The 17,475-nt window shown below is 35.7% G+C and overlaps 1 protein-coding gene across 3 annotated transcripts in view; it reads right to left on the bottom strand.

The window, feature by feature from the left end:
* Glcci1 (glucocorticoid induced transcript 1) overlaps nt 1–17,475 on the bottom strand; it is an 87,950-nt gene that overhangs the window by 22,824 nt on the left and 47,651 nt on the right. For 2 of the 3 annotated variants that reach the window (NM_133236.3, NM_001286729.1), the window contains exons 3-4: nt 16,140–16,226; nt 1,428–1,541 (exon numbers count right to left, since the gene is read on the bottom strand). In NM_133236.3, coding sequence (NP_573499.2) covers nt 1,428–1,541; nt 16,140–16,226 — 201 coding nt within the window. Of the gene's footprint in view, nt 1–1,427; nt 1,545–16,139; nt 16,227–17,475 lie in introns of all 3 variants that reach the window. The other variant, NM_001286728.1, reaches the window with a different exon arrangement.

Below are 17,475 nucleotides of genomic sequence, written 5' to 3'. Positions count from 1 at the left end.
TCCTACTCCTGACACTTAGTTTATATAATTATACCTTCTTGAGAATCTAAAGTAACAAATCATATGTTATTCAGTTTTTTTCCTCATAACGTCCTTCACTTAGCAAAAGGGTTTTGAAATTCAGTTCTTTCAAATCTATCAGGTCACATACTCTGTACTGTGGAATAGTACTACACTATATAGTTACATAAAATATCTGTCTAATCACTAGCCAACGAATATTTGTTTTCACTTTGTTTATGAGATATGGCTTGATTTGTAGTGGCTACTTGAAAGAGAACAATACTGGGGAGAATAATCAGTATATGCTTGACAAAGTAGTTATATTATTGTGTTCTAATAGCAACACACTCTTTTGTTTTACATGTTCTATGTCACTTGTTAGTATTACCTATATTAATGATCTCATAATTAGTTTTCATAGTTTAGCTATTCATTTTGATTTCCTATATACAATAGTGATGTTTTTCTTATTGCCTAATGTAACATGACAATAAATGTTGACCTCGGTGGTGATTTCTATCTTGACATTAATGCAGCCAGTACTGTAAAGATGAGAACTTAGTACACCCACAGTTACAATAGAAAATTTTGCTGTTTTCTATTTAATTAAGAACTTTTATAACCACAAATCGATACTATGTTTTATCAAATGTTATTAAACCTCAAGAAAATACAATTTGTTTTTTTCTTGCCTTTGACTTTCGGATATAGTGAGTTATATTAATATTTCCTAGTGTTGAATTATCTTTATCTCTATGAACTAGCAATATGCTATTAGGTCATGGTATCAGATCTAACTCTAAGATTCATCACTCTAGTGCAGCAATTTTCAGATCTGTTCCATAAGATGTGTTAGTACAAATTTCTTGGGGGAAAATAAAAAGCCCATTTTAAAATTTCTTCATGCGGAAAAAGACCCAAAATACCCAAAGCACAAAGCAGATATTTTAAGGTACCTTCTACTCATAGAACAATTAAATAAGACACTCCTCAGCTGTTTAGCAAGCACATTACCTGTGAATTCAGCACAGGTGAAAATCATTCGTAGGTCACTATTACTATGTTTTGTCTATTACTAAAACATTGTTAAAAATACAATTTTAAAGCATTTCACAAGAATTTATTAGGGTTGGAGGGTGACACTCAGAGGGAGGCTCCCCCTTTTCAAATGAGAAGGGAAAGGGAGAATGGGAGGCTTGCAGGGGTTATTAGGAGGAGAGGAGGGCTGATACTGGGTTTTAAAGTAAATGAATGAATGAATGAATATATATATATACATATATATGAATGAATGAAAGAATTTATCCAAATTAAGTGATTTGTGAAGGTAAAGCTTTCCCCTTAGTAATACATTAAGAGGAATTACTAAAATCTGAAAGAATTTAGTAAGTACCTGAATAATTACTTGAGGACTTTAGGCTTACCTGAGTATGACTGATTGTTATGTGGTTGCCATGGAGAGGTGACTGTCTGTCCTTCTCTTTACTATGCCGACTACTTTGCTTGCTGCGTTGTAGCTGTTGCCTAAGTTTGGCAATCTGCTTTGGGGAGAGAATAAAGAAAAGGAAAACAAAGGTGAATACCAGTGCTTTATTTTTTTTTCAGTTGTTTTTTTCTCAAAAATTTTAATAAAATATAATGTTTTACCACAATGATTTATTCTTCAAGTTATGACTGAGACAACTGAAAATAATGATAAAAAAATGGAACAAATGCTTCATTTCTGCAACTTTATATGGTGTGGTAGCACATTTTCTTAGACTGTTTCAGATTTTATCTTTATAATGCTACAAGTCTCTTCCTTTAAAGAGAAACTGTGTTTTATGTATGAAATATTTCAGATACTGATTAATTTGTCAAAACTGATATCTTTTCCCCCTGGTTTTCCTTTTAGACAGAATCTTACTACACATGGTCTCAAACTCACAGAGATCTGCCTGTCTCTTTCTTCCAAGTACTAAAATTAAAGACCCACATCACTAGATCTTAAATAAAGGCTGCATTAATTTTCATGTATTTCACTTTCATAAACAAGAGATCTAGCTTATCTATTAGCAAAACGTTCTAAACTATACAATGCAATGGTAGCAAAGGCAATCAAATATTTACTACCTTATTAGTCACTGGCATAATATTGTGTTTCATGAGGACATTTTTATATATTAAATTTTTAATGTATTATCTTTTACTCATTTAAACATAAATGTACAATTGCATATACTCTCCTCAGGAGATCACATTCCAGACTTAACTGCAAAGTCTTTACTATATTATCATCTAGAACTTACTTAACTGCTTACGTACTTTATATGATATACAATGCCAAGCTTCTGAAAAAGATATGACTATTGTTCAAAGTATGGGCAAAAATACTAGTCACATGTATCCCTAAATAACTGATGTGCTGTAAATTTGGTCCTAGCATGGAACTGCTAAATATCTGTAGATATAGGGGCTGGAGAGATTGCTCAGCAGTTAAAACATTTGCTGTTCTTGCAGGGTACCAGAGTTCTGTTCCCACTACCAAATAGTGGCTTAAAACAATCTGTAGTATTAGTCTCAGGAAATCTGACAGCGTATTCTGGCTCCATGAGCAATGGGCACACACATGGTACACATTCATAGCATGCACACAAAATATGTGTGCACATAAAATTTAAATGTCTTTTTTTTTTTTAAGTAATAGTAGAAAGCCTCCATGAAGCAGAGCTTAGGAGAAGTTGATACGAAACATTTTTTAAAAGGTGGGGGCTTGGAATACGACTGCGTCATTAGGGGTGCTAGCCCTCCCTTAGAAAATAATGTACCTCTGGAGATAGAAACCCTAGGAAAGAAATCTGGAACCATAGAAGCAAGTATCAGCAACAAAATACAAGAGATGGAAGAGAGAATCTCAGGTGCAGAAGATTCCATAGAGAACATGCGCACAACAATCAAAGAAAATGCAAAATGCAAAAATATCCTAACTCAAAACATCCAGGAAATCCAGGACACGAGAAGACCAAACCTACAGAAAATAGGAGTAGATGAGAATGAAGATCTTCAACTTAAAGGGTCAGCAAATATCTTCAACAAAATTATAGAAGAAAACTTTTCAAACCTAAAGAAAGAGATGGCATGAACATACAAGAAGCCTACAGAACTCCAAATAGACTGGACCAGAAAAGAAATTCCTCCCGACACATAATGATCAGAACAACAAATGCACTAAATAAAGATGGAATATTAAAAGAAGTAAGGAAAAAAGGTCAAGTAACATATAAAGTCAGGCCTATTAGAATTACACCAGACTTACCAGAGACTATGAAAGCCAGAAGATCCTGGACAAATGTTATGCAGACCCTAAGAGAACACAAATGCCAGCCCAGGCTATTATACCCAGCAAAACCCTCAATTACCATAGATGGAGAAACCAAAGTATTCCACGACAAAACCAAATTCACACATTATCTCTCCACGAATCCAGCCCTTCAAAGGATAATAAAGAGAAAACAACACAAAGATGGAAACTACACCCTAGAAAAAGCAAGAAAGTAATCCTTCAACAAAACTAAAAAAAGACAGACACAAGAACAGAACCCCAACTTTAACAACAAAAAATACCAGAAAGCAACAATTGCTTTTGTTTAATTTCTCTTAACATCAATGGACTCAATTCCCCAATAAAAAGACATAGACTAATAGACTGGCTACACAAATAGGACCCAACATTTTGTTGCTTACAGGAAACCCACGTCAGAGAAAAGGACAGACACTACCTCAGAGTGAAAGGCTAGAAAACAATTTTCCAAGCAAATGGTCCAAAGAAACAAGCTGGAGTAGCCATTTTAACATAGAATAATATTGGCTTCCAACCCAAAGTTATCAAAAAAAAAAACATGAAGGGGCATTTCATACTCAAATGTAAAATCTTCTAAGATGAACTCTCAATTCTGAATATCTATGCTCCAAATGCAAGGGCAGCCACATTCATTAAAGAAACTAGGGTAAACCTCAAAGCACACATTGCACCTCACTCAATAATAGTGGGAGACTTCAACAACCCACTCTCACCAATGGACAGATCCTGGAAACAGAAACTAAAAAGAGACACATGGACACTAACAGAAGTTATAAAACAAATGGATTTAATTGATATCTACAGAACATTTTATCCTAAAACAAAACCTTCTTCTCAGTGCCACATGGTACCACCTCCAAAACTGACCATATAATTGCTCATGCAGAAGATGGAAAGATCTCCCATGCTCATGGATTGGCAGGATTAATACAGTAAAAATGGCTATCATGCCAAAAGCAATCGACAGATTCAATGCAATCCCCATCAAAATTCCAACTTAATTCTTCAACGAATTAGAAAGGGCAATTTGCAAATTCATCTTGAATAACAAAAAACCTAGGATAGCAAAAACTATTCTCAATGATAAAAGAACCTCTGGTAGAATCACCATGCCTGACATTAAGCTGGACTACAGGGCAATTGTGATAAAAACTGCATGGTACTGGTACAATGACAGGCAGGTAGATCAATGGAATAGAATTGAAGACACAGAAATGAATTCATACACCTATGGTCACTTGATCTTTGACAAGGGAGCTAAAACCATCCAGTGGATAAAAGACAGGTTTTTCAACAAATGTTGCTGTCACAACTGGCAGTTATCATGTAGAAGAATTCGAGTTGATCCATTCTTATCTCCTTGTACAAAGCTGAAGTCTAAGTGGATCAAAGACCTCCACATAAGACCAGAGACACTGAAATTAGTAGAGGAGAAAGTAGGGAAAAACCTCAAAGATATGGGCACAGGGGAAAAATTCCTAAACAGAACAGCAATGGCTTGTGCTGTAAGATCAAGAATTGACAAAAGGGACCTCATAAAATTGCAAAGCTTCTGTAAGGCAAAAGACACTGTCAATAAGACAAAAAGGCCACCAACAGAATGGGAAAGGATTTTTACCAATCCTAAATCTGATAGGGGACTAATTTCCAATATATACAAAGAGCTCAAGAAGCTGGACTCCAGAAATTCAAATAACGCCATTAAAAAATGGGGTTGAGAGCTAAACAAAGAATTCTCAACTGAGGAATACTGAATGGCTGAGAAGCACCTGAAAAAATGTTCAACATCCTTAATCATCAGGGAAATGCAAATCAAAACAACCTTGAGATTCCATCTCACACCAGTCAGAATGGCTAAGATCAAAAATTCAGGTGACAGCAGATGCTGGCGAGGATGTGGAGAAAAAGGAACACTCCTCCATTGTTGGTGGGATTGCAAGCTTGTACAACCGGTTACTCTGGAAATCAGTCTGGAGGTTCCTCTGAAAATTGGACATAATACTACTGGAAGATCCAGCAATACCTCTCCTGGACATATACCCAGAAGAAGTTCCAACTGGTAATAAGAACACATTCACCACTATGTTTATAGCAGCCCTATTTATAATAGCCAGAAGCTGGAAAGAACCCAGATGTCTCTCAACAGAAGAATAGATACAGAAAATGTGGTACATTTACACAATGGAGTACTACTCAGCTATTAAAAACAATGGATTTATGAAATTCTTGGACAAATGGATGTATGTGGAGGATATCATCCTTAGTGAGGTAACCCAATCACAAAAGAAGTCATTAGATATGCACTCACTGATAAGTGGATATTAGCCCAGAAACATAGAACATCCAGATACAATTTGCAAAACACAAGAAAATCAAGAAGAGGGAAGACCAATAGGTGGATACTTCATTCCTCCTTAGAATAGGGAACAAAGTACCCAAGAAAGGAGTTATAGAGACAAAGTTTGGAGCTAAGATGAAAGGATGACTATCCAGAGATTATCCCACCCGGGGATCCATCCCATAATCTGCCACCAAATCCAGACACTATTGCATATGCCAGCAAGTTTTTGATGAAGGGACCCTGGTATAGCTGTCTCATATGAGGCTATGCCAGTGCCTGGCAAATACAGAAGTGGATGCTCACAGTCAGCTATTGGATGGAACACAGGACCCCCTATGGAGAAGCTAGAGAAAGCACCCAAGCAGCTGAAGGGGTCTGCAATCCTATAGGTGGTACAACAATATGAACTAACCAGTTCCCCCCAGAGTTCGTGTCTCTAGCTGCATATGTAGCAGAAGATGGCCTAGTCGTACATCACAGGGAAGAGAGGCCTCTTGGTATTGCAAACTTTATATGCCCCAGTACAGGGAAATGCCAGGGCCAAGAAGCGGGAGTGGGTGGGTAGGGGAGCATGGCAGAGGGAGGGTATAGGGAACTTTCGGGATAGCATTTGATATGTATATAAAGAAAATATCTAATAAAATAAATAAATAAGTTTTTAAAAAAAGAAAAAAGAAACTAATGTGCTTCTTATGGGACCCTAATTCTCATGAAGACTCCTGTTTCTGTATGTGATTTCTCATTCCTCCACACCTCCCACCTGTTGTTCGATCTTTCATCATATGACTCGCCAAAGGCAAAACAGGACAGGGCTGTCTACTCTTAAGGCTCTTAACCTCCTCACTTTCAGAAGGAATCCTTTTTTATTTTATACATTATTTAGTCTCTAATGAAGACTAGATTAACAAAAGAAGTGTTAACAATTTAGGGGAAGGCTTTAATCATATTACTTTTGTCATAAAGAAGATGGTAGCATTAATTAATCAGTAATTATTCTTTGAACATCTAGAATAAGCTGTCTTATGTTGTCTATCAGATAAAATATAAGCACAAAGTATTAAAAATATATGAATTTTCTCAAACACAATGTACTATGAAACTACATAAATATGTTACATAGGTAACTGAGACATCAGAAAACACAATAAGGCAATTAATATTAAAACCTATGAATGCTCAATGTAAAAAGACACGACATGTTGAGGAAATTAATTTTTTTTCTCAGTCTGGAGATGCTTTTTTTTTTCCCATGAGGAAATTAATTTTTACTGGTGGTAAATAATGGGGAAATAGTACAACCACCCAAAACTAGTCTTTATTATCAATGGGGATAACTAGTCTTTATTATCAAGATATTACACTTTTTTTTACATTTGTGACTTATGGATCTCTCATACAGTATCTTTGCAAAAGATATAAACAAGTAAGATTACGATAATATTCTTTTCCTTGCTCTAGTTTTTAATGACTTGATTTTCTTTTGGAGAGCATTAGTTTTCATGTGAAAAGAAATTAAAATTAGTAGGTAATCACTATTAAATCATGACAAATTATTCTCTATGACAGAAGGTAAATAGGATCTCAAATTGTACAAGTTATTTTATTAGGATGTAAGTATAAAATTAGGTGTTTTTTGAATATTATGATGTTTCAGTGGCATCTGAAAACTGGAAGTGCTTATATAAAACAGTTTGGCATGCCTACAAATTAAAGCAATTTTTAATTACTCATTTTAAAGGTAAATCTTTAAAATTGATTAATCTTAATTAATCTCTTATGGCCTCTTACACATTAAAATGAACCAGAAACCTTTTCTTCTATGTGGATTTTAAAAACCATAGAAAGAAAAGCTTAAAAAAATTTCCTATCCCATAGTTATTGGAATGCCAAATCAACAGTATAGACCTGTAGTTTCTAAAACTGTTATCTATTATATTATAATAGTTATGCTCTTGTTTACAATCAGCAGGCATCAAAATAAAAAGCCTATCTTCATTCATTCATATATATATATATATATATATATATATATATATATATATATCACTGCAAATTCCATTTTAGACATAGATAAAATGATAAGTGAGACTGCCATTCCATAAAGTCCTCTTTGCTTCAAAATGCAGGAGGCTCTTGCATTTATTAAGCCCACTAAGACAAGAGGGGCATACTTACACAACATGGCAACTGAAAACACTATAGCTTTGTACAGTCTTTTATTTAAAAGTCCTTTCTTTCCCATTTGATGGGAAAAGAGCCTCCCTGGTATATGAAGCCATCTCTTCTCACCAACCACACTACCCATGGAGAGCACACAAAAGTGTCCCCTGGAGGAAAGGCAAAGGAAGTTATATTTCTGCTTATTCTTAGTGCCAAATTCTGCCTAAAATAACCTTTGTAACCCTATATCCCACTGCATTATATCAAAGTAACAGTCTTCTCTTCAGTAAGTCATCTACTGCGGGTTCCGTGATGAAATGCCCAACACAACCTTCCATTCAAAACAGAACATGTAGTTACATAAGGTATGGTTTGTTTGTTTTAAAAGAACTATAGATGGTTATTTTTTTTTGTCTAAAAGTTTATTTTCTACTTTGTTGGCTTAAGAAAACCATAGATACATTTTGGGTTCTTTAAGATTTTAATCTTTCTTTCCAATCTTAAAGGATTCCTATGTATACCAGTGCCAGTGTTCAGAAACACTAGGGATAAGTACTCTTGGGTCACTAATTAGATAGTGGGAGAAAGAACTAAATCATTCTCAAAAGACTAGTTGAGCACATTTGTATCAGGGACTAGGAATGGTCTCAGTTCTCAGAATTAATTCGAATCCATAGGAGCTCTGGGAAACGAAAAAAGTCATAATTCAAAACCGATTAAGTGGTAGCAGTGCGATAGGGTTCAGTCTTGGGACTTTTGTAAGAGAAGGCATCAAAAAGAAAGCTAATCCAAACCAGGAAAATCATAGCAAAATGTCATCAGCAAAAAATTATTGTTGCTAGTGAGTCCTTGCCCACAGTTATCACTGCACCAAGATGAAAGCACTACAACACTAAAGGTTCTGAGAACTTCAGGGTTCTTAGTTCTGAAGTTAAAACAACTTGGTAAGCACGTTTGTCACTGCTATTCTAAAAGTTCTCAATAGTATTTGCGACAAATGACTATTGCCCACAGTGGCTAGAGTCTAATCCATCCTTTTAGCATGGTTCAAAGTTGACACTCCATAGTAAAACTGGGATTTGAACAAAATGGCACAAAGCCTGATGACTTGAATTCTACCCATGGGACCTACAAAGTGAAGGAAAAAATCTAATTCTTGCAAGTTGTACTCTGACCTTCACTAGCCTGTGGAGATATGCACATATATATGTGCAGATATGCATCCATACAAACACAAATTAAATGAATAATATATTAAAATGTAAAGGCAGGAATACTACCCTAGGAAGGCATATAAGATATTCAGCAAGTATAAAGAAACTGAAAACAATCAGTCAAAGATTCAATGACATACATGGGTAAAGACAATATCTAAATGGCCAATGTACAAAGAAAAGATGTTCAACATTATCCTTATCAGAAAAATGTAACAGACAGACAGTAAGCACCAAATTCTGGCAAAGTTATAAAACAACTGTAACTCTCCATGTACTGAGATTGGAGGTGGGAGTATCTTTTATTTTAATATGATAGACTTCATTGTAAATTTTCTTCTGCAAGAACTACTTACATCTTTAACCTAAGGGGAAAGCTCAATAGTAGGAAGCAATGTCCAATCTAGTAAGCAGTGTTAGTACTGTTTTTAGAAGGGAAAGTGGCAGTTTAAGTTAAAGTTATGTTCTAACAAACCTAAACGAAAAGCTGATGAAGAGCAATCTTGATACTGCATTAGGAGTGTTGGGAGCTATAATTTCCGGAAATGAGCTAGCAGAAAAAAGACCTCAGAAGTATGTAACTACAATCTCCTATTTCGGTTGATATTTTTTACAAGTGGTGCACTAGAACTTTCTTTGTACAAATTGACATCCTTGTATTGTGAATTTATCACTTGTCAAATGCAGGTGACAAAATTTTAAACATATTATAATTTGCTACGCTAAGATGTTCTAACGATGCATACTCTGACTGGTAGCATATGCGTTCTAACCACTGTTCAGAGTGACTTGAAGGCTAGTTTGTTTATGACTATGTCAATCACTAATAAAAAAATATGATTTAAGTTTAATAAATAACTGTTTATTGAGTAGTAAAGCACCATAGAAGTTATTGTACCACTTAAGTCATTAACTGTTGTGTTTGGTTTCCAACAAAAGAATATGAGCTAAGTACTATTATTACCACCCCCAATTAAGAGGAATGAACATAGAATAGAAAGATTTTTTTTTTTTTTGATTTTTGGTTTTTTTTGAGACAGTGTTTCTCTGTATAGCCCTAGCTGTCCTGGAACTCACTTTGTAGACCAGGCTGGCCTCGAACTCAGAAATCCACCTGCCTCTGCCTCCCAAGTGCTGGGATTAAAGGCGTGCACCACCACACCCAACTAGAATAGAAAGATTTTTAAAGATTAATACATTTGCATTAAATGTTCAAAGTCAAATGTGAATTAAATGGAATTCTGGAGTCTGCTCTCTTCATATACTATAGTTACATTCTAGAATGTCCTCCCAAGGGCCTATGTGTTACTAGGGCTGGTTCTCAGCCTGTGGTGCTACTTGAAGGTTGTGGAAACAAACGTTAAGACGTAAGTCTCATGGAAAGGTCAGGTCACTGGGTGTGCGCTGGGATTATGCAGGTACCCACATCCTTCCTGTCTTTCTTGACTTCCCAGACACCATGAATTAACAGGGCCTCCTCTATCATACACTTCAGTATGATGAGCTGCATCACCACAGGCCAAAGAAACAGAACCCGGGGACTACGGACTGAAACGTCTGAGACCATGAGCCAAAATAACCCTTTGTTCCTTTTCAACTGCTTATCTTACATATTTTGGTATAGTATTAGAAAGCAAAGTCAACCACCAAACTATATTGTCTGAAGAAACAAGATAAAAAGTTAAAAGAAGTTTTTCCCCACTTTCTCCTCTATAAGTTTCAGTGTCTCTGGTTTTATGTGGAGTTCCTTGATCCACTTAGATTTGACCTTAGTACAAGGAGATAGGAATGGATCAATTCGCATTCTTCTACATGATTACCACCAGTTGTGCCAGCACCATTTGTTGAAAATGCTGCCTTTTTTCCACTGGATGGTTTTAGCTCCCTTGTCAAAAATCAGGTGACCATAGGTGTGTGGGTTCATTTCTCAGTCTTCAATTCTATTCCATTGATCTACTTGTCTGTCACTATACCAGTACCTTGCAGAGTCTAAGGAGATGGTTATGTGGTTTTTGTCTTTGAGTTTGTTTATATACTGGGTTAAGTTGATGGATTTCCGTATATTGAACCATCCCTGCATCCCTGGGATGAAACCTACTTGGTCAGGATGGATGATTGTTTTGATGTGTTCTTGGATTCGGCTGAAACTTATAGAGGAGAAAGTAGGGAAAAGCTCGAAGATATGGGTACAGGGGAAAAATTCCTGAATAAAACAACAATGGCTTGTGCTGTAAGATCAAGAATCGACAAATGGGACCTCATAAAATTGCAAAGCTTTTGCAAGGCAAAAGACACCATCAATAAGACAAAAAGACCACCAATAGATTGTGAAAGGATCTTTACCTATCCTAAATTATATAGGGGATAATATCCAATACATATAAAGAACTCAAGAAGGTGGACTCCAGAAAATCAAATAACCCCATTAAAAAATGGGGTTCAAAGCCGAACAAAGAATTCTCACCTGAGGAATACTGAATGGCAGAGAAGCACCTGAAAAAATGTTTAACATCCTTAATCATCAGGGAAATGTAAATCAAAACAACCCTTAGAATCCACCTCACACCAGTCAGAATGACTAAGATCAAAAATTCAGGTGACAGCAGATGCTGGCGAGGATGTGGAGAAAGAGGAAAACTCTTCCATTGTTGGTGGGATTGCAAGCTTGTACAACCACTCTGGAAATCAGTCTGGCGGTTCCTCAGAAAATTGGACATAGTACTACTGGAGGATCCCACAATACCTCTCCTGGGCATATATCCAGAAGATGCCCCAACCAGTAAGAAGGACACATGCTCCACTATGTTCATAGCAGCCCTATTTATAATAGCCAGAAGCTGGAAAGAACCCAGATGCCCCTCAACAGAGGAATGGATACAGAAAATGTGGTACATTTACACAATGGAGTACTACTCAGCTATTAAAAAGAATGAATTTATGAAATTCCTAGGCAAATGGATGGACCTAGAGGGCATCCTCCTGAGTGAGGTAACCCAATCACAAAGGAACTCACACAATATGTACTCACTGATAAGTGGATATTAGCCTAGAAACTTAGGATACCCAAGATATAAGATACAATTTGCTAAAAGCATGAAACTCAAGAAGAACGAAGACCAAAGTGTAGACACTTTGCCCCTTCTTAGAAATGGGAACAAAACACCCATGGAAGGAGTTACAGAGACAATGTTTGGAGCTGTGACGAAAGGATGGACCATCTAGAGACTGCCATATCCGAGGATCAATACTATAATCAGCCTCCAAACGCTGACACCATTTCATACTCTAGCAAGATTTTGCTGAAAGGACCCAGATGTAGCTGTCTCTTGTGAGACTATGCCGGGGCCTAGCAAACACAGAAGTGGATGCTCACAGTCAGCTATTGGATATATCACAGCGCCCTCAATGGAGAAGCTAGAGAAAGTACCCAAGGAGCTAAAGGGATCTGCAACCCTATAGGTGGAACAACATTATGAACTAACCAGTACCCCAGAGGTCTTGACTCTAGCTGCATATGTATCAAAAGATGGCCTAGTTGGCCATCACTGGAAAGAAAGGCCCATTGGACTTGCAAACTTTATATGCCCAAGTAAAGGGGAATGCCAGAGCCAAAAAGTGGGAATGGGTGGGTAGGAGAGTGGGGGTGAGCGTATGGGAGACTTTTGAGATAGCATTGGAAATGTAAATGAGGAAAATAAAAAATAAAAAATATTAAAAAAAAAAGAAATAAAATTTCAAATAAATGCTTTGGGGAAAAAAATTTTAAAAAAAGTTAGAAGAAGCTAAATTTTATGAAAATAAATGAACCAGAATAAGGCATTTAGCAGATGCATTATATCACTTGCTTTTTATAAATAATCATAAACGACTATCTAATTTTTCTAAAAATGAAATTGGCTTTAAATCTTGGGCTGTTATTACTTTTGATATTAAACAGGGAGTATATAACAAGCTTTAATGCAAAAAATACCAAGCTTTAATGCTTTTAAATATTACGTATCCCTAGAAACAGTCTACAGTCTAGCTAAAAGCAAACTGATTCCTATACATTCATCTATCTGTTCAAATACAATCTTACATAAACGACCCAGGGATAGACAGAGACAGCTCACATACAAAAATCGCAAACGCAGCTTGCTTTAGGAGAACTTTCATAAACAACGTTTTAACACAGAAGTGTATTTATAACTATCAATCCAGTATTAACAAAGGTAGCAGGCTGTGCTGATTAGATCTTACTGCCAGCTTGGCAAAACTGAAGAGTCTCTTGGAATGAAGGAAGCTCAGTTCAAGAATAACCCAAATCAGACTGTTCTGTGGCCATGGCTATGAGGAACTCTCAGGACTGACATGGGACTGACATGGGAAGGCCCAGCCTACTGTGGGCAGCAACATTCCTAGGCAAGTGAACTAAGGTTGTATAAAAAGCCACTTTATCGTGAGTCAGGGAGCAAGCAAGAAGACAAAGCAAGAAGCAGAGGTAGTGCTCTGTTATGGCTCATCCAACATCCCTGCCCTGACTCCCCTCTCACAATGAACTGTACTCCGAAAGATTAAAAATGTTTCTTCTTTGGCTTACTACAATAAAGAAAAGTAACAAGATCACAGACTAACTTTTCAAAAACATTCCCAAAATTATATCCATTTTTCAGGTGGTAAAACACTTAAAAATAAAGTACCTTTGCCATGTGAGAAACCTAATAAATCCATGGTAAATCTTGTCTTTGACCTTCCATTTCTAACCCCTTTTTAGTACTTCACAATGCTGTGCAAGTGATCCGTTATTAATGTTTAACTACAAATATGTGCCAGTCAGAATCTCAACCACTTCACTAAGCAACTTCCTTAATGGCAAAGATATAATAAGCTATAAAACTGAAAGAACAACAAAACCTTGACAAAGCAAGGTTTTGAAGAAAACATTAATTCATTGTCTCTCTCTCTCTCTCTCTCTCTCTCTCTCTCTCTCCCCCCTCCTGTGCGTGTGTGTGTGTGTGCGTGTGTGCATGTTTGTGTGTGTGTGTACACAGAACTGCCCTTTAAGTTATAGTCTTTTACAATCTAAACTGGGTTTTCCAAAGGCATCTTGAATCTCCTTCATAAATAAAATTGCTCAATTATTTTCACTGAAATATTTATTTTGACAATTTTGTTTGGCTTTATGGTTGTTTTACAGGGAGAACAATCAATTCTTCTAATTTCAGTGTTCCCTCTTAGTAGCAAATATCATGTGTTACTATAGACATTCATTTATACCACAGCCATGTGAGATACTTGCAGTATGTCTGAAACTATACTGAACTGAGACAAAATGACAAATTTGGCTTTTCCATTATTTATATATATTCTACAAGTGATGTCTATTTCAGCCTAGATGTATTAAACCAAGCTTCTTTTTACTCTGATCCTGATAAAGAAATCTACTTTCACTATGTATTTGGGTAAGAGATAGGCCAGAATTATAGATTTTCTACATTCACAACATTAAAAAGTGGCTAAAAATGAAATCATAGACAGTATCATGCTATTAGACCAGTTGGTTTAGACATCATAGTATGTGAGAAACCTGACAACTTAAAGTGTATAAAAAATTAATACTGGTAGGTCTGAAACTCTGCATAGGAAAAGCATTCAAGAGAAATGCTGAGATTGAAGAGCTGGCTCAGCAGTCATCAGGACTTGCTGTTGTGGAAGACCCAGGTTTGATTCATAGTAACTCCAGTTACTATGAGAACCAGGAGAATCATGGCCCTGGCTGGCCATCATTAGCACTAGAAGCATGTGGTTCACATACAGACAAGTGGGCACATACACATATAAATAAAATCTGAGAGAATGTCTATGCTTAACACAGCAAAACTGGCTTACTGCCAAACTTGCAGAAATTTCAAGCAGACAACACTGATACAAGTTAGCAGTAAAACTAAGTGATTTCATTCTGAGTTCAAAATATAAAAACTGTGCATTTTGTCAACTTAACACAGCTACAATTACCTGGGAAGAGGAACCTCAACTGAGAAAGATGTCTCCATCAGATTGGCCTGTAGGCAACTTTATAGGGCATTTTCTAGCTTAATGATTGATACGGGAAGGTTCACTCACTATGAGCAGTGACACACCTGGAGAGGTGGTCCTGGGTTGTATAAGAAAGGTATGTAGGCAAGCCATGTGTAACAAAAAGTTGTTAGCAGCACTTCTTCATGGTCTCTGCTTTAGTTCCTACTTTGGTTTTCCTGAATCTATATCCTGTAACCTACAACCTGTAAACTGAAATAAACCCTTTCTTCCCTAGGTTGCTTCTGGTCATGGTGTTTTATCATAGCACTAGAAAGGAAATAAAAACATACTTAGTGAGCTCTGCTAAGTAATCATGACTACAGTAGTGACCTTAAAAGATGAGTTCTCACCACTGAGAAGATGTGACAAGGATGAGATAGTCATCTTCAGAAGAAGGGCTTACCTAAGAGATCTCTGAACCAGATATTTTAACTTTAGGTTTCTATAGCTTTGAAAGGACAAATAGGTAAGAATTAAAATGATTTATAAAGATAAAACTAACAGGAAAAAATAATATAGTATAAATATAGATGTTATTCATAATAAATCACAGAGTAGATCATTTCTACAAGATTTGGCTTCTACTGTACTACTGGGTCCCAAAAGGTCATAATAAGTTACATATCATAAAAAAGCTACCAGAAAACAAAAAGTACTATCTTATCATTGTATAAAGCTATTATATATGGTTCTACTTGCTGTGACTTTAAAAAAAGCAAGCTAAGGGAGAAATAAAGATAACTAAAAACAGTGATATAAAGATCATTATACAAGACCAGAGTTCATTCTAGAAAAGCTACAGTTGATGGGGGTACCCAGACATTTATTGAGAATATAAAAATTACAAGCAAGAAAAATTCACTTTTGAACAAAATGTAAGATTCAATTCTGTATGAGAAAGTAGGTTACAATAAAGGGAAGTCTAACAACTATTGGAAAATAGTTTAAAAAAACAAAACAAAACAAAAACAACAACCCATGGAGATCTAAACAAGCCTTAGAATGAAATAAAAAAATAACTTACCTCTTTCAGTTGATCAGCACTTCCCCATGATGCAGAGCGCTGATGTGATCGTTTTTCTGCTCCCTCTTCTGCCCAGCAACTAGGTGTCTTTAAAACAAACCAACCAGACAAATCAAAATGTTAAGAAATGGAAATGTCACTACTTACTTTCAAGTAACTATAACGTTACTACTTAATTTCAAGTAACTATAATACTTTCTTAGCATTTATAAAGCCTTTTAAATGTTAATTAATCAGACCTGATAAATCTGAGACATCTGAGTCATCTACATTAAAAATCATTTGATACTTTCACATCAGCATTAATAACAGCAAATCCTAATAAAATCATGAAGACTTACATACTGATGTTTGTTTGTTTGTTTTGATACTGTTTTAGTTTTTGAGTCAGGCTTTCTCTGTGTAGCACTGGCTATCTGGAACTGACTTTGTAGGCCAGACTGGTCTAGAACGCAAGAAATGTGCCTGCCTCTCTGCCTCCCAAGTACTGGAATTAAAGGCGTGCATAAGCACTTCCCAGATTACATACTGAAATTTTATAGAGACAAACTACAACAGACAGAAGATAAAAAGAACTTTCAGAGCCATGTGTAGTGCGGATGGCTTATGTAACAAACATCTGTGTAGACGGTCATTTCACTAAGAGAAGAAAATATTGAGAGGATTCTCTTTGGTGAAAAGGATTAGTCAACTTCATTTTAAAAATACAGTTAATATAAAACCTAACAGAAAAAAATTAAAAACAAATATAAATCAAATGTATTGATTTAAAATGAAAGTAATGCAGCTTTTTTTTAAAAAAATGAAGCTACTATGAAAGTCATTTAAACTAAAATATAACTCTCAATTATTTAAGCACTAATACATATTAACTAAAGTATAACACTAATTTAACCTTAAGTATTGCCATAAAGTAAGAAATTTAGGAGTTCTGTTAAAAAAAAAAAAAGCTAAAATACCACACTTTAACATTTGAGAAAAATCTAGTATAATGTAAATTAGAAAAAATGAAAGCCCGGAGACAATGAGTAATGATTACCACAATAAATACATGTGGCATTAAAATGTTTTTTGTATTGCATGCACTTGAGAATCTGCATAATGAGATAAAGAAGCCATCATTCCAGTTTATTTATACAGTTCAAATGCTTATGAGCATCTTTAAAATTACTCCCTCTTAAAAGTGTCAATTGTCTAAAACCAACTAGTGACAATTGAATAGCAATTAGGTAGAGAAGAGCAAGGCTGCTTGAGGGTTTGCTATGAAAGAGAGGCATTTCATCAACTGAACGGTATCTTATTCAACTGACAAGAAGAATAAGAAATTATACATTTA

Source organism: Mus musculus, chromosome 6 (assembly GCF_000001635.26).
Source record: "Mus musculus strain C57BL/6J chromosome 6, GRCm38.p6 C57BL/6J".
In the NCBI taxonomy this organism is placed as follows: Eukaryota; Metazoa; Chordata; class Mammalia; order Rodentia; family Muridae; genus Mus; species Mus musculus.
Note: the sequence above shows the minus strand (reverse complement) of the source record. Positions and strands in the feature narration are given on the sequence as shown.